Here is a 24632-nt window from a genome sequence, read left to right as displayed (position 1 = left end):
CGTGCAAACACGACCACCCCTGCTTGATTGTAGGGTGGTCATAACCATAGAAACAAGCCGTGTCTAATGTGGTGGAAAATAAATTAAGCCAGCAAAGAAGGCAATATGGACGCTAAAAATACATTATTAAGTGCCTTGTACTAACTTTCTCTACATGATACATACTATTTGCTGAAGTGAGACAACCCCTTTAAATAGCATTACATTTTATTGTTTTATCCATGTTTTAAAGTTGTCTTTAATAGCTTTTTTTATGGGACGAGTGCAAAATTTCAGTAAACTGTGTCTGAGTAATCTTTTTGAAGCAGCATCATTATTTTTCTAAACAGAGCGCTTAAACCTAAAACTTCCAAACTGCACTACTGTAGGCTCCTGCTGCTTTGGAAGTCAGCAGCAGACATGCTTTTTTCCTTTTAGCTGTGCTGCAGTTTGGAAGATGGGGCAGAAATTCCACTTTTTGGTGGATTATTACTATGTGGTAATAATAAGTTAACAGTCTGAATAAAGTGATACCAAATAAGTACTGTATTTTTTTACATTTTAGCAGACTGCCCCTAAATCCTGACCTAGCTTTTTCACCCAGTACTCTCTGCTCTGCACTGATGAGGGGCAATCGACCCGAAACAGCTGTCTGCAGATGAGGTGCTGGCTTATTTATTATCCACGTCATGTCTCAAGGCCTATTTAACATTGACTTTTAGGATAGCTATCTTGCATCCATATTTTAAGAGCCATAACTTTTATCTTACACCGGCATAGCTATATGATTTTTTGTTTTTCAGAAAGGGTTGACTTTTGGAATATATAATTTATTGATTAATTCTTAGAATTGGGAGGGCAATACAAAAAAAATTCCATTGTTGAGTGTGGCTTACCTGAGGATAGTTAACCCCTTTAATGCCGAGAGGAAGGTTATAGGGAGTGCATAGTAGTTTTATATTTATGTAACACTACATATTTGTGCCTGAATACTAAACTTATACACAATTACTCTTCTGTTTCTGTACAGGATGGAACAATATATCATCCTAATTCAGATAAATGTCTTAGTTCGTATCGCACATCAGAAGGTCGTGGAGATGTGCAGATGCAACTTTGTAATGCCTTGGATAAAAATCAACTTTGGAAGTTCGAAAGGTAGAAGAAAATGTCTGAAAACCACAAATATGCACAAGGGGCTGAATCCAACTTTCTTAAGTTTACAAAAAAAAAAACTCCAAGCAAGGAAGATGTGTTTCACAGAGGCAGGTTAACTTGAATGAACTGTTAGACTGCGTCTGATCAGAAAGCCTTGCCAGCATTTACCATTACTCTCCATATTCAAAAGTGCCTTTGTACACAACGGTACAGATTTCTACATGGCTGTTGACATGTTTATTTATTAGTATGTGATTTGTGTGTAATGTTCAATTTTAGAAAATATTTCAGGATATTAGAAGGAGGAGATCTGCGCTCAGTTTTCTTCAGTCACACATGTTCATATCATATGAAAGGGTATTATATAACATGCAGTTATACAGCCAATGCCAGACACTTGAGCAATGCAATGTGTGACCAGCAACCTCCGTATCCAGCTGTTTGCATACACACATAGCTGTGGTTCACCTGATTAAAACTGTTTTTCTTTTATTGATCTGAGGCTCCATTCCTAAGTTATGATACTTTTTACCCTTAATATGCAAATTAGGCCATTGGTGCAATAAGGGTGTCACCGGTCCTCTTGTTGCACCCAAGCTCCGCTCCTTTCTGTGGCCAGCCCCTCCCTCGCTGCTTTGATTGACATAGCAGAATAGAGCTTTGGTAAAACAAGAGCAATGGTAACGCCCTCATTGTACCAAAGGGCTAATTTGCGTATTAAGCAAAAGTTACAACAGAACTTGAGAACGGGCCTTGGATCATCAAATGAAATACAGAGTAGTAATTAGGTGAACCACATCAATGTGTCTCTTCAAACAGTTGGATAGGGAAGGTCGTTGGTCACAGATTCCCTTTAAGATGTATTTTGCACCATGTATAAAAGCAACAGTGATTGGTCCTTACAGAAAAAATATTGGTTTATTGTATGTTTGTACGTTGCTTATGTGGAAGAACAAAAACAGTAGTCATTGTAGAGTCAGAAGATGTGCATGGGCCTGCAAGTATTTTTAAATGACAGAACCAAGGTCAAAGTGGCCTGTCGGAGAACAAGAGAATCCACCGGTGGGCTCAGGTTCTGACACCATTACGAAGACGAGCCCTAAAAGGACCATGTGTTCAAGCAGACATCAGCGTGTCCTAAAGATCACTTACTGCTAGAATTACACTTGACAGGAGGTGTCCTACGATCTATAGACATTTCCTTTAATTCCTAGTGGAAATCCAGGAGTGCATTATTTCTAGTACTATACGTCAGTACTATGGATGTACTGAGGGAATGGCATAATGAAATCATGTAACATCATTTTCTAGATAAATATATTGAGCTTAAGGAGGCCACAGACACCAGATAACTGTCGGCTGCACATTTGTTCATTCGATAGCTTGCTCTCCAGATATCCCCCCCATGCACATGCATGCTCAGCTGGGCATGAATGTGTTGTGAACTGGAGAGGAGAGAAAGCCGCTGCACAATGACTTATGATAAATTCAAACTCCAGTTTTCCAACACACAGAAACCCACAGCATGCATTCTTGTCTGTTTTCCGTAACTGACCTGGGTTTTCCTGCCCTTTGGTCTAATGCTATGTCCACATTGGATGGGTCCGCTGCGGGTCAGCAAAAGGTTGTGGAATTCATAGTGTAAATACTGTGGCTTTGCCGCTGATTTCACTCTCTGAATTGGTGAAAAGCACAGTGAAATTACGCAACATAAAATGACATGCCGCTGATTTAAAACCCACACTGCAGGCCGAGGAATCTGCTGCAGATATTTTATACAGCATGTGGATGAGATTTTTTTAAAGCCTCACTTTATTTTCCACAAAATCTTCAGCATTTCTGTCCTATGGTGTGGACTTACACTTTAAAGAGGGAAGGTGTCCCAATGAAGAGCAAAAAATAAGGGATATCTTTCCATTGCTATTGTCGAAGGGGGTTGCAATTAAAAACACAGAAATAAAATGATGTATATCGATGTGACCATTCCTTTTCAGCCACAGCTTGCCATAGGCTCATACATCTATGATTTTTTCACATTTTTTTTTCTCCTTTGGTTGAAATTTTACTGTGTGTAATGTTGATTTGAGAAAAGAGGTTTGTAATCGGTACGATTTATATGGCTATTCCCATCCCACCTGTGTGATCCTCACTGATCTCTAGAACAAGGTCCCATCTATCCTTGACACAGTGGTTAAGACTTCGGAAACCGTTTGGATAACTCCCTTTCACATCTTTTGCTGTAGTAGCTGAAAGGGGTTGGTGGTGGGGTGGGGTAGGCATTCTAAAGATAGTCAGGTTCCATTTACATACTGTATATTTAAAATTACCAGCTTTCTATGCAACCAGGTATGGGTGAATGCAGATTTATATTAGGCACAGGTTTCTGGAAAATCTGATGCTAAAGGATTTAGCGGGAGATTTATCAAAACTGGTCTAAAGGAAAACTGTCTTAGTTTCCCATAGCAACTAATCAGATTCCTCCTTTCATTTTTCAGAGCTCTTTTGGAAAAAGAAAAGTGAAATCTGTTGCTGTTGGCAACTAAGCCCGTTTTTATTTACAGCACTTTTGATAAATCTCCCCTTAGTTTTTAATTCATCTTAGTGTGAATAATGTTAGAGCTCTAAATTCTCCAGCTTTTACCTGCATTTCATTGATCCCTATTGAAACAAGTGTTTTTCACTCAACTAAGGGATAGATCAAAAGTAAAATGGTTTTCTTTTTTTTGAGGCTTGAATGCAAGCTGATTAAATGTTTACCAGAGGTAAACCAGAGGTATTGTATTTTTAAGCTGCGTTCAGTCCCAAACAATACTGCATACTAAAAGCTGGCTAATATGAGCCCTAAGAATTTAAAAATATAGAATGATTTGGGGGTTTTAAACTACTGAATATTAATGGTATAATTGTATGAATGAAATGATTAATTTAAATTTCATATAAAAAATGAAAACTATTTGCTGGAAAATGAAAAAAAAATAAAACAAAAAACTTTTTCCAACAAGCTGAGATGTGGTCTTATTCTTTAAGCAAACTTGAAAATGTTACTCATATATTTGGAATAAAGAGATAAAATAGATTTGCATTTCTTAAAGGAAATACATTATTGTTTGAAAAGAGCTGAAAGTGTGTGTGAGTGTGAGAGCGAAGAGGGAATGTGCTGTATATGTGAGATAGTTTGGTAGTTAGACTGCTTGGGACATCATCCATGGCAGTTAAAATTTGAACCCCTGAACATTCCATTCATTTCTATAATAAACCACAAATCTGATTGACTCCAAATATACATAGCACACCTCTCAGTGCGGAGAGCTTTGAAACACAGTTTGAATGGAGTCTGTACGTTAAAGGTCTGCTTTTTACTACTGACGTTAAGCCAACTAAATAACTGAGTACAACTCTGTTCCCATTTAAAATCATCAACATTTATTATAATAATCTATAAAATTACTTGCCGAATCAAATAAATAGCACAATCTTCAACACTCAAATTTACTTTATAAACCCCAAAATACTGGAATACCAATATTGCACCTTATCCTTAAAACCTCAGATATGGAAGTGTGTAAACAGGACCACTAGGGGAAAAAAAAAGCGGTGCTTCTGTACTAATGAGCCCTAGTATCGTAATGTAACAAAAAAAAAACTAACAACGGAGTTTTAGGAGATATGGGCAATGATAAATAATATCGCTATATGTAACTACATACCATTTAGTGAGTGGAGATGGCACACCCCTCCGACTCGCATTTCGCGTGATGCTTCCTCAAGAGGAAAGACTTATGGGGAATGCTAGGATGCATTTTAACCCCTTAACCAGCTCAGCCCCCCTAGCTTAAACTCCCTTAATGACCAGACCACTTTTTACAATTCTGCACTACACTACTTTCACGGTTTATTGCTCGGTCATACAACTTACCACCCAAATGAATTTTACCTCCTTTTCTTCTCACTAATAGAGCTTTCATTTGGGGGTATTTCATTGCTGCTGACATTTTTACTTTTTTGGATATTAATCAAAATTTACTGAAATTTTTGCAAAAAATGACATTTTTCACTTTGTTAAATTTTTTTCAATTAAAACTACATTTCTATATAAATTTTTCTCTAAATTTATTGTTCTACATGTCTTTGATAAAAAAAAGAATGCAATAAGTGTATATTTATTGGTTTGGGTAAAAGTTATAGCGTTTTCAAACTATGGTGCAAAAATTTGAATTTACGCACTTTGACTTTCTGAGCACCTGTCATGTTTCCTGAGGTTCTACAATGCCCAGACAGTAGAAACACCCTACAAATGACCCCATTTCGGAAAGTAGACACCCTAAGGTATTTGCTGATGGGCATAGTGAGTTGCTGGAAGTTTTTATTTTTTGTCACAAGTTAGCGTAAAATTATATATATATTTTTTTTTTTTCTTACAAAGTCTCATATTCCACTAACTTGTGACAAAAAATTTAATTTTACATGAACTCACCATACCCCTTCCAGAATACTTTGGGGTGTCTTCTTTCCAAAATGGGGTCACTTGTGGGGTATTTATACTGCCCTGGCATTTTAGGGGACCTAAAGCGTGAGAAGTAGTTTGGAATCCAAATGCGTAGAAAATGCCCTGTGAAATCGTAAAGATACTCATTGGAATTTGGGCCCCTTTGCGCACCTAGGCTGCAAAAAAGTGTCACACATGTGGTATCGCCGTACTCAGAAGAAGTAGGGCAATGTGTTTTGGGGTGTATTTTTACATATACCCATGCTGGGTGAGAGAAATATCTCTGTAAAAGACAACTTTTCCCATTTTTTTATACAAAGTTGTCATTTTACAGAGATATTTCTCTCACCCAGCATGGGTATATGTAAAAATACACCCCAAAACACATTGCCCTACTTCTCCTGAGTACGGCGATACCACATGTGTGACACTTTTTTGCAGCCAAGATGCGCAAAGGGGCCCAAATTAGATTAAATTTCTGAATTTCACTTTTTAGGTGGATTTTCAATTTTAATCTATATTTTTTTCTAGTAACAAAGCAAGGGTGTACAGCCAAACAAAACTCAATATTTATTGCCCTGATTCTGTAGTTTACAGAAACACCCCAGATGTGGTTGTAAACTGCTGTACGGGCACATGGCATTGCGCAGAAGGAAAGGAACACCATATGGTTTTTGGAAAGCAGATTTCACTGGAATAATTTTAAGCTGCCATGTCACATTTAAAGACCCCCTGATACACCCCTAGAGTAGAGACTTCAAAAAAGTGACCCCATCTTGGAAACTACAGGATAAGGTGGCAGTTTTGTTGGTACTATTTTAGGGTCATGAGCTAGGCCCCTGCCTATGATCCCAGCAACCCATGATGGTAGGTCTCTGAGTCCTCTGGAACCTTGTCGTGCCCTAATTATCCCCACCACTAGCTGGAGGATGATAATGAGGGGTTTCCGCAATATACAGAAATATCAATGTTTGGGTTCAATCCATCACACACCGGGCATCTCCTGCTGTTGTCCTGGGAAAAGGGAGTGGGGATGATCGACTTGTGCCTAGGTTGAGTGAGCTGTAGATCCTCCAGACCTGTTTCCATGTGATCACTTATGGGCCTTGAGGAAAAGACATGAACATGATCAGTTAAGGTAATTTTGTAGATAATTCACAAAACACATCTATAAAACAAGTAAATCAGTTAAGACAGTGATGCTCAACATAAATGCCCCATCAACAAGGTAAGAAGTAGGCAGTTGAAATTGGAAGGGAGCAAGGTTCTAGAACCTTGTATTACAAACAACGGTTGTGGAACCTCTGTGCCAACTACCTGGCTATTCCTGAGGGCATTGTCCTGGCAGTCCCTTGGTTTTCACTGTTTAACCCCTATACAGGGATCCGGTCTTAGCTGCAGGGAAGCCACCAGACAGCCACTACTTGGAATAGTCCCGGTTTAGTTGGCAGCTAAATCAGGGAGGTCCGAGACGACACCTGTGCAAGGCACCAGAAGAACAGACAACACATACAGGCTGAGGTCAGGCAGGCAGAATACATTCAAAGGACAGGGCTAGGGAAGATGGGACTAGGTAAGAATCCAGCCAACAGGCAGAAGAACAGATTAGGGTCACAGGCAAAAGTCAGGTCAGACAGACAGACTTGGTACAGAGACAGAAAAATAGATTTATCTATTTGACAGGATCAAGAAGACCAGACCTGGCAGATCTATAGAGACATATTGCACAGGTGAGGGGTGGGGCACACAACACAGGTACAGAGAAGGGCTAGTGGGGGTTGGAGGATGCAGGGCAGTGGGAATGGCAGCTTGGGATACCTCTAACTAGCTGGGAGGTACTGTGGGGAGAGAGTTCAATTCCTGTGCTGTCAAACATTTTATGGGACCTCTGTGTGGGCATTGTTCACCAGAGGAGAGGCAAAACCTCTCTTCTGATGGGTGTTATTTGTTTTCTGTACAGATCCCTAACTAAATATCCTGATTAGGGGGTGATCTGGTGATATTAGATTGATTATGCGATTGACTACACTTTTCAGGGCCCTAGCATCTAGCTCTTGGCCTTACATCCTCTGTTGGTTTGAGTAGTAAGATCTCCTATCGTTCCCTTACATTTTCCCTCTGTAACGGGGAAGGGGGAGAGGGTAGATTGGAGCAATTGGCGTTCAAATGGGTTATTTTAGCCCATCGGTGGCTGTGGTGTGACAGCGAGAGGAGAAAGTTATACAAAGGGAGCGAAAGTGGGCTGCGGCACCTGTGGTTGAGATGCGCGTATCAGACTTATAGGAATTCCAATTCTGCTGTGAAATGCTTATATAATCACAGTACACCGTCTTAACCCTAGTCATCACCTTCTTCTCAACCCCTTTCTTTTCCATCCATTTTTTTGTTTCTTCTGGAACCCTCGCTATCAGGATCCAAACACACGTCGTGGTGTTTGGATTCTGAGTTCTACCATACCTTCCACTGTCCATCCTCCCTGGGTCTGACTTTGCCTAACTTCACCCACCTAAGTCTTTTTGCTGTTCCTTAAAGAGAACCTGTCACCAAAAAATGCAATGCAATATGAAAGCACCATGTTATAAAGGAGGAGAAACTGATATATATATATTTGTTGGAAAAGAGTCAGTAAAACTTGTAATTTTTAATAAGTGCTATCGGTACAGGGAGGAGGTGTTATTAGTGACTGACAGCTATCTCTCTATGCACACTCATACACACAATGCTATCAATCACTGATAACTCCACCTCCCTGTACCAATAGCGCCTAAATCTTTTCCCACAAAACTATATATCAATCTGCTCAGCTTCTCTATAACATGGTGCTGTCAGATTGCATTAAATTTTTTGGTGAAAGATCTTTTTTAAAGGGGTTCTCCGGGAATTAAGAAAATGAAAATACTTAAAATATTATACTTTATGATAAATATATTCCCAAATGCCATTCATTATTTATAATGGCTAGTTTTGTCTAGGGAGCAATCATTAGGAGAAATAAAGTGGCCGCCGTGTAAGCCGTTCACCGTAGTGGGCTCCTCAGGATACAGCAAAGTTGTGGACGAGGAAAACAACCACACTACCAGCTTTTGCCAAAACAGAATTTTACTTAAAAGTGGTAATGAACACAACCACAAATGCTGGGAACAAACAATAAATTTACATACACCCAGCCCAAAGATGAAGACCCTTGTGCTGCACCTCACGACGCCCTCCAATAGATTCAGGAGGATAGTGGGTTAATTTACCTACTGGCGGGCATGACGAAAACCACACCTTACCTGTTATTACTCTAAAAAACAAGAATAACTGTATGGACGTGTGGTGCGGGCTAGCCTGCGGTGCAGCACAACAGCTTACAATCTTACAAAACTCTATAGAATTCCCCCTTCCATAACTGGTCCTATAGCACGTGACTGAGTATTCCTTCTGAGCAAAACGCCAGCCTGGTTTCAGTTTGTGGGAAGTTTATCAGCTCTCCAGTGTGAAATGTCACTTTAAGTTATGGAGTCCTTGCAATGAACAATAACAACACTTGTGGCCTGACACAAACAGAGACCCTAACTAACTACAGGCCCTGTCTCAATCTCTAGACGACAACACTGTGATGAGGTGCATGCACGATATTACCGACCTGGGTCTACTCTGCCTCCGCTGGTGACTCGGAGCTGAACAAATGCCTCGCCAACAAGCATGCGGTGATACAGTGTATGTAGCTTTTCTCCTCAGCTCTCGTCAGCATTCCTGGAAGCAATCCTCATTCCTCTAGACAGGATCAGGGTCTTGGACACAATCTGCTTCACTTACCTGCAGCTCTGGTCACTGAGGGATGCTCTCAGATTCCTCTGCATACACAGTTCCTCAGTCTCAGCTCCCTCTAAGATAACTGCTCTCTTTCTCTTCCTCTCCAGGCTCTGTGTAACCCCACCATTCTTGAATATGGACATCTATGCAGTGTGTAGCTGTGTTTAGGCCAAACCGCAGAATGTCAGTCCAGATCATTTTAATTTAATCTACACAAACAGTGTTCAGACAAGGAGAGCTGTTTCCCCATCTCACAGCCGTTCTATTAGTACACACAAAACCTGTCCTAATCACACAGAAAGAGAAGTTACTTCACAACACTGAGCCAAAGAGCTGGCTCGTCATTCTCTCTGCTCAACTTGTCAGGGATTATCATCCTGAATACAGATGAATCTCTGTGGGCATTGAGATAATGAGACATGAAAGGAGGTTGGGAATGTGGCTAATGAGCAGCAGCACTTGTATGCAGTCTCCATTTCCAGAGCTCCATATCACCACAGCCTGTCCTGTCTGTCTTCTCTGTACTTCATGTCTCCTCATAAACTAAATTCCCCAGAGATTCAGCGAAAGTTCTTATTAGCTGTATTTAGGATCATAATCCCTGAGGCAGCTCTTTACCACAATGTTGTGAAGTAACTTGTCCTGCTGTGTGATTAGCTCAGGTTTTGTGTGCGTAATAGGACAGCGGCGATTTTATTTCCATTAATGATTGATCCCTAGACAAAGCAAGACATTATAACTAATGAAATGTATTTGGGAATAAATTTATTATAAAGTAATATTTTCATTTTCTTAATTCCTAGAGAAACCTTTTAAGTTCCCTCACAAAATCTATAGTATCTATGTATGTGTGTGTGTGTATATATATATATATATATATATATATAGATAGATAGATAGATAGAGAGAGAGAGAGAGAGAGAGAGAAAAGAAAAGAAAAGAAGCAGCACACAAAAAATGATTGTCACGGCTGGCGGTGGGGAAAACCCCCAGCCGTGCGGTGCCAGGAGATGGTAGGGTTACCCCTTGGCCGGGACCACAGAGTTAGGGAGCAGGTCACCTCCTATTGCATCCCTAACGCTGACCCTGTCTCCTATCTGTATGAGCCGACCTTGGTGGTAGGAGGACTCATACGCCGGAACCTTAAAGTCCCTACGAGCCCTCAAGTCGGCCCTGTACTAGGGGACAGAGTGAGACGACCTGCTTCTCCTAGGCACGGGGGAGCAGGAGTCTCAACGGCCAAGCAACACAGGGGAAACATCAACAGACATATGGAAATGACAGGTAAGTGAGACTAGTCCTGCACTTACCTGCCACAGACACACAAACCTGGAACCCATGAACAAGTGCTGATGTCCACAGCAACATAAAGGACACAGCACACACCAGACATACAAGGGAAACCAGGAAACCATAAGCTGCACTAACAAGATAACCCCACACACACCTAGATAACACCAAGAAACATAGAAATTCCCAACACAGGTTTTATGACCAGAAGGATGGTCCTCACCAGGCAGATGGAGGAGACAGGAGGCTGCTCCAGCCAGCATGGCTGAGAGCAACCTACTGAGCCCAGCCAGGGACTGAGGCTTTATAGGCCAAGAGGCCCCACCCAACGATCAACCACACCCAGTGACATCACACACACTGGGAAGGAAGTTAACCCTTCCAGCACACAGAAGGGAAAACACACATATAAGGGGAAGTGCACATAATACATAACCCACACCAACCCACTCACCTGTTACCGCCAGCAACGGCATGCGTGGCCACCATGTTCTGGGGAACAGCCCGCAGGCCGAAACCCTGCCACCACATGCATACAACAACAGACGTTGCCGCGGACAACCACAGGTGAAGGGAGGTGTCTACGTGCATACAACACATAACCTCGTGCACCACAAAACGACAAAGGGAGTGCACATAAAACACGTTGCCAAGGGCAACCGCACGCACACTTGTTGTCCGCGGCAACCGCACCTGAGGCAAACAACTAAGTGCCCCAGCTGCGGTTGACGAACTCCCAAACCGCGGGCAACAGCATGCGGCACCCAAGGAGTCACGACCATGACCAGGGGTCGTGACAATGATATGGCGGTGCAAAAATCCTCCTGGGGGACCAGAGACCAAGGTCCCAAATGTAGACAAAGAACAAAAGAACATGAATTAGGCATACAATTCATTGAACAAGTTTTATATACGAAACAATATAGTGTTGAATGCCAGAAATTCCTGAGCTTCTTGTTAAGGTTCTTCCTGACTCGGAATTATTTCCTTTTCCAGGATGACTTTTTCTTGCAATTACGTGGGACCGCGATGGGGTCCAATGTGGCGCCGACTTATGCAAATCTGTACATGTCCCATCTTGAGGAGTCTGTCATCTATGTGTGCCACCACTTCAAGCATGTGCTGGGGTGGTGGCGATACATCGACGACATTTTCCTGGTTTGGGTCGGCGCCACTGAGGACCTCATCGCCTTCCACTGTTTTCTTAATACCATTGATCCCAGTGTTAAGTTCACACTTACACACACTGATAAAATGGTACAATTTCTGGACACCCAGGTTAGCATTCAAAATGACAAACTAATAACGGATTTATATGTGAAACCCACAGATAAAAACACGTTATTACGTTATGAGAGTCATCATCCAAAACCTATGGTAAGTTCACTTCCTTTCAGCCAGCTCCTTAGAGTAAAGAAAATTGTACAAGACCCAGCAAAGATAGATGACAGATTACAAGAAATGGGTACTAAATTCCAGACACGAGGATATCCTAAAAATCTGATCCGAGAGCACACTAATCGTGTTAAACCTCTTACTAAAGAGATTATTAAAGGGGGACTAGGCGATTTGAAACGATCTCAGCCTCGGATTCCATTTGTCTCAGAATTCAGTACCAACAGTGCGAATATTGCAGCCATAATCAAAAAACACTGGCGAGTTTTAACCAGTAGCTTTGAAAAAGTTGAGGAATTTAAATCCCCACCCCTCTGTTCATATAGACGTAGCCGTAATCTCGGTGATAGATTAGTCAAGTCGGATATAGCTACAGCTAGAGAGACATGTGAGACCTATTTTGGGTCGACTAGGAAGGGTTGTTACCCTTGCTACAATTGCGTCAATTGTAAATTGATGTTGAGAGGTGATTCATTTGTCCATCCGTCGTCAGGACAGAGGGTTAACATTAGACAATACTTAACGTGCGATTCTTCGTACATTGTCTACCTGCTGGTTTGCCCCTGTAATCTTTTCTACATCGGTGAGACCACATGGGACGCCAAAACCCGTCTCAACCAACATCGTTATTCCATCAGGAAACAAAAAATGGATCTCCCGGTGTCGAAACACTTTACAGAGGCGAAGCATACACAAAATGACTTAAGATTCAGAATTCTGGAACAAATTTCCCCCCCTAGACGAGGTGGTGACCGAGTCAAATTATTAAAGAGACGTGAACTCTACTGGATCTATACCCTTGGTACTTTGAAGCCACGGGGATTAAATGTGGAATTTAGGGTTGTCTAACTACCGTTCATGTATGTCCTCTTCTCTGTGGATTGTGTATAGGAAAACAGCATGTGCCATATACTAATTGTTTTTTATCTTTGTTCCTTTTCCTGTATAGGACAATATTAAGAATTTGTACTGTGAATGGATCCATATGGTGAAGAATGGAGGAACTGTGTCGGCGATCCTTTTTCTTTTTTTCTATTTATATATATATAGTTATACTTCCACATTTCGATGAGCCACTTTTGCCAACCTCCTTGTCTGAATCTGGTGCGACTCCAGCCCCCTTTGGGACTCGGGTAGCATCTGACTTACGGGTGTCTGACAAATCTATTTATCTACTTCGATACTGTTCACTGATGCAGACTATCCGGGCACCTCCCACCTGTGTCTGTGTGGTTTATTCACATGTGGATTCCACGCGGTACGTGGTGAGGTGACACGGAGCGGATTTGCTGGCAGGTCTGGGATGCAGGGTGACGGTGGCGTGACAACCACGCCCCCCTGCACATACAGACATCCTTTTCGGTGACTGGCATTGATTTGCTGGTCCCCGATCTATGGACCAGCTCTTTCTGCTATGTACTGCAGTGTTTCTTTTGACATAATTGATGTTGCTGATGTTGTGTGGGCAGCCGCGCTGATTGCGCATGCGCCCTGAGGTAATGCCTCCATAGTGGCCATCTTTGTTGTGGTTATTCAGAAGCAGTGATTCTCGCGATGATAGATCCAGCGGCGCATCCGCTGTTGTCTCTTCCGGACGCCACCAGTCTCCATTATGTCTCTTCAACCAACATCGATCCATTCAAAGGTTTTTAACATGAATTTTCAATTATTTATATTGTTATCACTTGTATCCACTTCACACTGATCACTAATTATGGAAGTTATCGAGTGTTTTACACTGTATGAATTTATTATGGAATTGATATGATGTTACCCATGTATGAACAGACTTATACCACGACTATGGATGGATTATACTATTACTGTGATTGTACTGTTCAAGCATTTGCACTTTATTGTATTATGAATGAATGTATGTTGTGTTAATCACTGCCACTATTTATATATGTTATCATGCACATGTTACTCAGTTGGATAAAGGCTCCATTGTGAGAGCTGAAACGTTGCTGCTGGTTGGGTGAATAAAGCGTCCACCATTCTTCACTAGTTGGAGTGCTGCCTTCCTTTTTTTTGTCCTTTGTGTATATATATATATATATATATATATATATACACACACAGTTGCAAGAACCCTTTGGAATGATATGGATTTCTGCACAAATTGGTCATAAAATGTGATCTGATCTACATCTAAGTCACAACAATAGACAATCACAGTCTGCTTAAAGGATAACTGTCACACTTAGACCCTAATTTCAATTTTCAAATATGTAGTTACTAATAACATGATATTCCAGAATCAGTTACTATTAGACTGACTTACCCCATATTTAATAGGATTCAGCCCTTAGCAACCAGTCTGCATAAAACTGCAATTTCACTATTCAGTTAAGATGGCCGCCACTGCCCTCACCCTGAGGCTAATCCCGCCTGCCCTCATTAGCCAGTAACAATAGCCCCCCAAAAGTGTCAGTAACCAGAGCCCTCCTCCCTAAAGGGTTAATCTCCTGCAGCACAAAGGGGTCCTCTTACCACATGTTGCTTTCATTTATACACTGAGCAGACGGCAGATCTCCCTTCCCTGCTCTGCGCTGCTTCGGCTCTGCATTGTCCCAGTCTGCTGAGTGAGGGAGCGTCTGCCAAGCGCAGGGACAGGGAGAAGTGCACACAGCCCAGGCACTGTTATCAGCTGCTGGGAAGGACCTGGCTTTAATCATTTACTTACAGTCCCTGGCTGTCAGTAATGTGACCTTGCAGGCAGCCTGCTTCTGAGTCCTCCATCCTTCAACACATAGAGGACCTGCATAGCAACCTGATTTTAAGCACCAGTAAAAATAGTCAGTACAAGGAACAAAACTGTGGAATTAAGGGGTAATTGAATACACAGTGAAAAGTTGAACTAGGGAGATATTAATCACCACAATCCAATACTCAAAAAAAAAATGACAGTTATACTTTAAACTAATAACACACAAAGAATTCAATGTTAACATGTTTTTATTGAACACACCATGTAAACATTCACAGTGTAGGTGGAAAAAGTATGTGAACCCCTAGACTAATGACATGTCCAAGAGATAATTGGAGTGAGGTGTCAGCCAACTGGAGTCCAATCAATGAGATGAGATTGGAGGTGTTGGTTACAGCTGCCCTGCCCTATAAAAAAAAGACACACCAGTTCAGGGTTTGCTTTCCACAAGAAGCATTGCTTGATGTGAATGATGCCTCGCACAAAAGAGCTCTCATAAGACCTACGATTAAGAATTGTTGACTTGCATAAAGCTGGAAAGGGTTATAAATGTATCTCCAAAAGCCTTTGTGTTCATCAGTCCACAGTAAGACAAATTGTCTCTAAATGGAGAAAGTTCAGCACTGCTGCTACTCTCCCTAGGAGTGGCCGTCCTGTAAAGATGACTACAAGAGCACAGCACAGAATGCTCAATGAGGTGAAGAAGAATTCTAGAGTGTCAGCTAAAGACTTAGAAAAGTCTCTGGCATATGCTAACATCCCTGTTAGCGAATCTACGATACGTAAAACACTAAACAAGAATGGATTTCATGGGAGCATACCACAGAGTAAGCCACTGCTGTCCCCCCAAAAAACATTGCTGCACGTTTACAGTTTGCACAAGAGCACCTGGATGTTCCACAGCAGTACTGGCAAAATATTCTGTGGACAGATGAAACCAAAGTTGAGTTGTTTGGAAGAAACACACAACACTAGGTGTGGAGAAAAAGAGGCACAGAACACCAACATCAAAACCTCATCCCGTCTGTGAAGTATGTTGGTGGGGACATCATGGTTTGGGGCTGCTTTGCTCTGTCAGGGCCTGGACGGATTGCTATAATCCAAGGAAAAATTAATTCCCAAGTTTATCAAGACATTTTGCAAGAGAACTTAAGGCCATCTGTCCACCAGCTGAAGTTCAACAGAAGATGGGTGTTGCAACAGGACAAAGACCCAAAGCATAGAAGTAAATCAGCAACAGAATGGCTTAAACAGAAGAAAATATGCCTTCTGGAGTGGCCCAGTCAGAGTCCTGACCTCAAGCCGATTGAGATGCTGTGGCATGACCTCAAGATTCACACCAGACATCCCAAGAATATTGCTGAACTGAAACAGTTCTGTAAAGAGGAATGCTCAAGAATTACTCCTGACCGTTGTGCACGTCTGATCTGCAACTACAGGAAACGTTTGGTTGAAGTTATTGAGGCCAAAAAAAGTTCAACCAGTTATTAAATCCAAGGATTCACATACATTTTCCCACCGGCTCTATTAATGTTTACATGGTGTGTTCAATAAAAACATGGTAACATTTAATTATTTGTGTGTTATTAGTTTAAGCAGACTGTGATTGTCTATTGTTGTGACTTAGATGAAGATCAGATCACATTTTATGATCAATTTGTGCAGAAATCCATGTCATTCCAAAGGGTTCACATACTTTTTCTTGCAACTGTATATAGCTGTTTCTATAGAGACTGAAGTATTATCCTATGATACCTTTTAAAACAATAATACAATACTGATAGGAATTTGTTATAAGCCACCTAATAAAGCAGAGTCCACAGAAACTACTACAAAGGGAAATAGATGATGTGGCAAATCATAATGAGGTTTTTATTATGGGGGACTTCGACTAACCAGATATAGACTGGGAAACTGAAACCTATATATCTCATAAAGGAAACAGGTTCTTGGCAATAACAAAAGACAATGACCTTTTCCAACTGGTTCAAGATCCAACTGGAGGGAAAGCCATACTGGACTTAGTATTACCCAATAGACCTGACAGAACAACAGACGTGCAGGTTGGGAGACACCTGGGCAATAGTGACCAATCCTAAACTGTAATTGTGAGAGATACAAAACATATGGGAATAAAAGGGCGAGGAACAAGAAAAAAAAAAAAAAACAACTGGGAATGTAAAGGGAGCAATAACTGACAAAAAGAAAGCATTTCAATCATCAAAAGAAGGCTCCCAGATCCCAATACAGAGACCTGGCTTCTGAGCCCAACTGCCTATTTGAGGACAGCCAGGTTCTGCCAAAATCCGGTCTGGTATTTGACCTCACCTCACATGCTGGGAGGAAAATACCTGTTTTCCCAAACCAAATCTCTCACTGTGTCACAGGCCCCAAAGGAAAAATGCACGAAAGAAAAGAGTGGTGGAGGACCTTGATAAAATATGTGTTTAAATGGACACGCGCCTGCAGTTATAACTTAATTGTACCCTTTAACTGTCAGAGGAGATGTAATAGTGCTATTGATCCCATATCTGTTATCATAGTTTTGCTATTTGTGATGGAAAAAAGTGAAGTCCTTAGACATCTAATCCTAGAGGTGCATTTTGACTTTTTAACCCTCTGGGATGTCTGTTTTTTTTAGTTATATGTTAATATTTCTGTTTGAATTTATATATAGGAAATTACTGTTAAGGGGACCTTTCTCATGTAGACACAGAACAGAGACAAGTCTTTTGGACAGAAAATGGCTCTAATATGTTTGGTCTATGAGGGTAGTTTCATGTAATGTTAAGGGGCTGAGGTCCCCTAACAAGCGTCTTATGGTGCTGCGCCACTTGAGGAAGATGAAGGCGGATGTAGCGCTGCTCCAGGAGACACACCTGACACAGCAGGACTTCTTTAGAATGTGAAGACTGTGGGTGGGTGAGGTATATGGCTCATCAGCAGTTGGATCACACTGATACGAAAAAACTTGCCATTCACAAAAAAGTCTAAACACTCAGATGACATGGGCAGACTACATTATTTACTACTTTGTTCCCTGACAGATGAAATTAGTATTTACAATGTGTACGGCCCAAACAAGTCCAATGACTCCTTCTTCCAAAGCCTCACACAGCGTGTTCTAGAAGACCCGATATCATGCAAGGCGATTGCAGGGGACATGAACACAGTGGTTAATCCAGCGGAAGATAGAAGGCAAAATGGGGACACTAGAGGGGGTCTGAAAAGGAGAGAACAGGTACAATAGAAACTAATGACTGATTCACAAAACATAGATCCATGGAGAACTTTACATCCAGAAGTTAGAGAATATACACATTTCTCACACATCCATTCCTCCTGGTCCAGGATAGATTACATCCTTGTGTCACCTCTTCTAGCAACCCGTAGTCTAGCAACTAATATTGAGGACATGGTAATATCAGACCATGCTCCTCTGACACTGAACAACAGGATCATGTTCCTAAGGGAGCTGATTACATCTGACGATTCCCAACTCAGCTTTATGAAGACAAAGGATTCTGTTCTAAACTGAAGGGAAGGTGGCAATAATTTTTTGACAATAACACCATCCACCATAACAGATCCCCATGTACTATGGGATGCGGGCAAAGCGGTGATAGGGGGATAACTGCTCTCCTATATGTCACATAGGAAAAAATATACATCTACTCAACTAGCCCAACACAGCCTAAAACTGAGATAGGCATATGTAGCTTTTATCTCTACACCAACACCGCCAAACAAAAAGGCATGGCAAGAAGCCAAATCTCAATATGAAAAAATTGGTTACAAAAAAAAGAAGACCTTTACCGTACCCAATGGGGGGGCCTAATTATACAGATACAGAAATAAGGCTTGAAAATTGTTATCTAGACTTGTTGTTGCGGAGCTTGAAGATATACCCTCAATATCTTCACTTAAATCCCCTTGTAGCTGAAGAAACAGGTCAATATTCAAGAGACAATTTCCCCAGTGACTGGACGACACACAGTTTGGGAGTCAACTGACTTTACTAGGCATGTGCACCTGCTTTCAAACCTCCAACAGCCTCATTTACATACAATACATAGATTACTATGGTACAAGGAGAGGTGGGGTCAGACAATAGCAAGGGCTGATGGGAGGATGAGGGGGGAGGGGAAGAGGTACAGACAAGAAAGACATTCTATAAGTGGCGATGTTTGCCACAATGCTCCCCCAGAACCAAGCCGGCATACACAGTCTGATCCCAATGGATCGGCTTGGGGATGTCCGGAGGAGCGCTCACAGATCACTTTTCAAGTTCAGTTTGTCTGGATAACCCGTCGGCGTTGCCATTTTGCTTCCCAGGGCGGTAGTGGATGGTAAAGTCAAAAGGCTGCAGCGCCAAACTCCAGCGCAGCAGCCTGGCATTGTCTCCTGACACCCTGTTCAGCCACACCAGCGGGTTGTGATCTGTGAATAAGGAAAAGGGTTGTCCATACAAATAGGGCTGCAGCTTTTTAAGGGCCCATACCACGGCCAGGCATTCTTTTTCTATGGCGGCGTAGCTTACTTCCCGGGGTAAAAGTTTTCTGCTTAAGTAAGCCACTGGATGCTCGCCGCCATCTTCTCCGACTTGGCTCAGTACTGCCCCCAATCCAAACATAGAAGCGTCTGTGTGGACAAGAAAGCGTTTAGTTGGATCAGGGGCGGCAAGTACAGGTGCATTCACAAGAGCCGTTTTTAGTTGCTGGAATGCCTGCTCACACTCTGGGGTCCAGACTACTATCTTAGGAAGATTCTTGCGGGTCAAATCGGTGAGGGGTTTGGCCAGGGTACTGTAGTTGGGTACAAATTTACGGTAGTATCCTGCGGTACCTAGGAATGCCAGTACTTGAGTTTTGGTCCGAGGGGTTGGCCATTTGGCTACAGCCTCTACCTTAGCCGGTTCAGGTTTTTGTTGGCCACTCCCTACCCGGTGTCCTAGGTATTGGACTTCTGCCATCCCTATATGGCACTTACTGGGTTTCAGAGTTAATCCTGCCTCCCTAATACGGTCTAGTACGGCTCCTATGTGGGTCAGGTGTTCAGTCCAGGACTTGCTGAAGATCGCTATATCATCTAGATAGGCGCAAGCGTACTCCTGGAACCCATCCAATAGCCGATCCACCATCCTCTGAAAAGTAGCCGGAGCGTTTTTCATCCCGAATGGCATGACCTTAAACTGGTACAGGCCAAACGGGGTGACAAACGCCGACTTAGGGATGGCGTCTTCGGCTAGGGGAATCTGCCAATACCCCTTACAAAGATCTATTGTGGTGAGGTATTGGCCCCTGGCCATTTTGTCCAGGAGCTCGTCTATCCGGGGCATAGGGTAGGTATCGGATATGGTCTTATCATTAAGCCTCCGGTAGTCTACACAGAAGCGGGTAGTCCCATCCCGCTTCGGCACCAGAACTACTGGGGAGGCCCAAGGGCTTTCAGAGTGCTCTATAACTCCTAGTTTTAGCATTTCTTCAATTTCCTTGCGCATATTATCCTTTACAGATTCAGGTATGCGGTAAGGAGGTTGGCGGAGAGGGGTCTGCCCTGGTGTTTCTACTCTGTGGGTGGCTAACGGGGTGTACCCGGGGATATTAGAAAAAGTGGTTCCTTTTTCCCTTATTAGACTATGAACCTGCGCCCTTTCCTGGGGACTCAGCCGTTCACCTAACTGAACCTCTTCCAGGTCCTCTTTCTGGCCCTCTTTCTCTAGGAGGTCTGGGAGAGGTAAATTGTCAAAGTCCTCTGCGGCAGAGGCGCAAATAGCAGTCACCTCTTCTATGCGCTCGTAGTAGGGCTTCAGCATGTTCACATGGAGCATGCGTCTGCCCCCTGCTCCAGCGCACGGGCCGATCACATAGGTGGTATCACAGATTTGCTCCACCACCTTGTATGGGCCCTGCCAGGAGGCCTGCAGCTTGTCATTAGGGACTGGCCGTAGGATTAACACCTTCTGCCCGACCTGAAAGCTGCGGTCCCTGGCCCCCTTATCATACCATCTGCGCTGTCGTTGTTGGGCCGCTTGGAGGTTAGTACGTACCGCCTGGGTCAGAGCCTCCAAGCGTTCCCTAAACTCCAGCACGTATGGAACAATAGGGGTACCATTCGTAGTTACCCCTCCCTCCCAGTGTTCTCTGATAAGGTCTAAGGGACCCCTCACTCTCCTCCCGAACAATAATTCAAAAGGGGAGAATCCCGTGGATTCTTGGGGTACTTCCCTATAGGCAAAGAGCAAGTGGGGCAAAAACCGTTCCCAGTCTTTTTGAGTGTCTATGAACGTGCGGATCATCTGTTTAAGTGTTCCGTTAAACCGTTCACAGAGCCCGTTGGACTGGGGGTGGTAGGCGGAGTTTAAGATCGGTTTCACCCCACACACTTTCCATAGTTGGTGGGCGACCTCTGCAGTGAACTGGGTGCCCCTATCCGATATAATCTCCCGGGGAAATCCCATACGGGAGAATATTTGCATAAGGGCATCGGCTATAGTCTCTGCATGTACATTGGTCAACGCCACTGCCTCTGGGTATCTAGTGGCGTAGTCCACCACGGTCAAGATGTATTTCCTACCGGAGGGACTGGGTTTCGCTAGGGGTCCTATTATGTCTACGGCTACTCGACTGAAGGGTTCTTCAATTATGGGCAGGGATCTGAGTTTGGCTTTATAGCGATCCCCTCTCTTCCCTACCCTCTGGCAGGTATCGCACGTTTGACAGTATTGTCTAATATCCTTTGAGATACCTGGCCAGAAGAAGTTCTGTGTCAGCCGATGTTTCGTTCGGCTGATTCCTAAATGTCCTGATAATGGTATATCGTGCGCGATGCGCAGCAACTCTTGTCTATACTTTCGGGGTACCACTAACTGCTTAGTGGGCACGGGTATGGACCCTGCTACTACCTTCTCTGCATAGCGGTATATGAGACCTTTATCCCAAGCATATCTCTCTCCCTCCAACCCTCCTTGGTCCTTGTTAATCCTATCTTTATATACCTGCAGGGAGGGATCTAGGGCCACCTCACTGCCAAATTCCAGGGGGGCATCCCAGGGGAGAATAGGAGGGGTGTGTGGCATATTGTTTACCTGAGCCTTAGAGTGATCGGATGGAGCCGTGGTGCGTGCTTGCTGCCGGGTAACAACCGGGTAGGCCTCTTGGATAGTTGGTTGAGGGACAAAAGCAGAGGTGAGCTCCCCCAAGTCGTTGCCCAAAATAACATCAGCGGGCAAATCCTGCATAATTCCCACCTCCACGTTTCCATGCCCTGCCCCCCAATTCAAATGCACCTTGGCAGTGGGAACTTTGTAAATTGCTCCCCCTGCCACCCGTACAGCTACACAGTCTCCGGTGAGGGTGTGCTTAGGCACCAAATGATTTCGGACCAGGGTTAACGTGGCCCCAGAGTCACGTAATCCTTGTATACTCTTCCCCTCCATGTGTACCACCTGGCAGTGCCCCTGACGGTTGTCTGAGGCGGCTTGTATGGGGTTTACCTCGTGTAGGATCCCCAGAGGCTCTTCTATTTAGGTGATTGTGGATGTTGGGAGCACAGATTCTCTTTGGCAGCAGTGTACTGCAGCCCGATTGGGGGGAGAAGGACCCTGGTAGTTCCAGTTCTGGCGAGGTCGGTTACGTGGGCAGTCTCTCTGGATGTGCCCCTGTTGGTTGCAGGTGTGGCAGCGGATCGGTGGTCGGGTATTGTACCTAGGAGGGTACTGGTTGTGGCTCGCGGCTGGTCGTGGGTGAGCCAAGGTAGTCACTGCTGGCAGAGGGGTGGTAGATCCATACGTGGTCCGGTGTGGTGTGCGTTGGTCTCGTCTGGTGTCTTGGAACTCGTCAGCTAGCTTGGCTGCCTCTGGTAGGGTACGGGGTTTGCGATCTCGTACCCAATTTTGCAGTTCTGTGGTTAGTCCATTAAAAAACTGCTCCATTACTATTAACTGGAACATCTCTTCCATAGTGGTGACCCGTGTCGCTTCCATCCACCCCTTGGCGGCTCGTTGTAGTTGGTGTGCCCATTCAGTGTGTGAGTCTTTTGTTTGTTTCTTGATGTCCCGGAATTTGAGTCGGTATGCCTCAGAGGTAATGGCATACCGTGCTAGGATGGCTTGTTTGACTTTGTGATAATTCCTGATGTCTTCGTCTGGGACGGTTCGGTATGCCTCTGCGGCGCGGCCTGACAATCTACCTGCCAGCAGGGGTACTTGGTCGGCTGGGCTGATGTCGTGTAGCTGGCACAACCTTTCGAAATCCTGTAGGTATTCGTCAATATCACTTTCTCCTTCTGTGTAATTTTTAAAAGCTTGGTAGGGAATCTTAGCTTTTCCCTGGGTAGTGCTGGTGGGCGCTGGGGCTCTTTCCCCAACTCGCTGAATAGCGTTTTGCTTAGCTACAATGTACTCGTGTACATCTGCTATCAGTCTTTCTAGTGTCTCCACGGAGGGGGTGTTTGGGTAAAAAGCTAACCTGCTATTGAGCTCTCTTGCAAATTCCGTTGGCTCTGTCTCCTGTGGAGTTGCCGCAGTGGTCGCTCTGTCCCCCTCCATGAGTTCGGCCACAAGAGTAGCTTTGGTTTTGTTGCTGGCTTTTCTTCCCCTTGCTTCCAATAATTCCTTTAACGTAGTTCGTTTCAATGTTGCATAATTCGTCTCCATTCACTGTTCGTTCGAATGACTGCACATATTCTTGAACTCCGGTATATCCGAATGGCTGTTTCAACGAACTGCTGCTTTGCTGTGCGGTTTGAATCCCACCGCTGCCACCAATTGTTGCGGAGCTTGAAGATATACCCTCAATATCTTCACTTAAATCCCCTTGTAGCTGAAGAAACAGGTCAATATTCAAGAGACAATTTCCCCAGTGACTGGACGACACACAGTTTGGGAGTCAACTGACTTTACTAGGCATGTGCACCTGCTTTCAAACCTCCAACAGCCTCATTTACATACAATACATAGATTACTATGGTACAAGGAGAGGTGGGGTCAGACAATAGCAAGGGCTGATGGGAGGATGAGGGGGGAGGGGAAGAGGTACAGACAAGAAAGACATTCTATAAGTGGCGATGTTTGCCACACTTGTGCATGGCCCCTTTACTCCTACACCAATTCTGGCACTAAAATCAAAAGGAGGTACATTATACCATGAACCACGGAAAATAAATAATATTCTCATAGACTATGATAAACAACTATATTCCGGTTTTATAACATCTTCAGGGGGTGCCAGGGAGTGGTTACACTCCATACCTCTACCTACATTGTCTAACCATCTGAGGTGATACCTAAATGTTCCTATAACTGTAGAAGATGTTCAGATAACTATTAAAAACCTGGCTCTGGGTAAGGTCCAGATGGCTATACTGGCGAATTCTTTAAAATCCTAAATAAACAAACCTAAGCTTTACTGCAACAGGTATATGGGCGATACATGGAAGGAACAGACATGCCACTACATTCTAACACGGCATATATTAAAGTCTTACCTAAATCAGGTAAAGATCCTACACAGGGGTGTCACAGAGGAACCATTTAATTCTAAAGCTTCACTTTTAATATTTATATTTAAAATTAACGACCCATAGTGTATAAGAAATATATAAACAAAAAGAAAATAAAGCAAACATAAATCTATCTCACTTGACTTCTTGGATGTAGGAGATCAAGTGATTGATGAATGTGGGGCAATATCCCTAATGGATTCCCCTACAATTAAGGCCCTGCCTGAAAACGGAATGGCCGCCCCGATAGGGGCGATCCCGTATCTCGTACCTCCTGTAATGCCCTGGAGGACCCTGATACAGGTGACCGAAAAA

At 43.4% G+C, this 24632-nt stretch overlaps 1 protein-coding gene across 1 annotated transcript in view; it reads left to right on the top strand.

Annotated features, from left to right (window-relative positions):
* LOC122938069 (polypeptide N-acetylgalactosaminyltransferase 4-like) overlaps positions 1 to 4133 on the top strand; it is an 83821-nt gene extending 79688 nt beyond the window's left edge. The window contains exon 11 of the mRNA XM_044293351.1: positions 1010 to 4133. Within this exon, the coding sequence (XP_044149286.1) occupies positions 1010 to 1141 (132 nt within the window). The 3' untranslated portion in view covers positions 1142 to 4133. The remainder of the gene's footprint in view (positions 1 to 1009) is intronic.
* The last annotated feature ends 20499 nt before the right edge of the window (positions 4134 to 24632 follow it).

This window comes from Bufo gargarizans, chromosome 5, assembly GCF_014858855.1.
Source record: "Bufo gargarizans isolate SCDJY-AF-19 chromosome 5, ASM1485885v1, whole genome shotgun sequence".
NCBI lineage: Eukaryota > Metazoa > Chordata > Amphibia > Anura > Bufonidae > Bufo > Bufo gargarizans.
The sequence above is the reverse complement of the archived record's forward strand: the minus strand, read 5'-3'. Positions and strand labels throughout refer to the sequence as shown.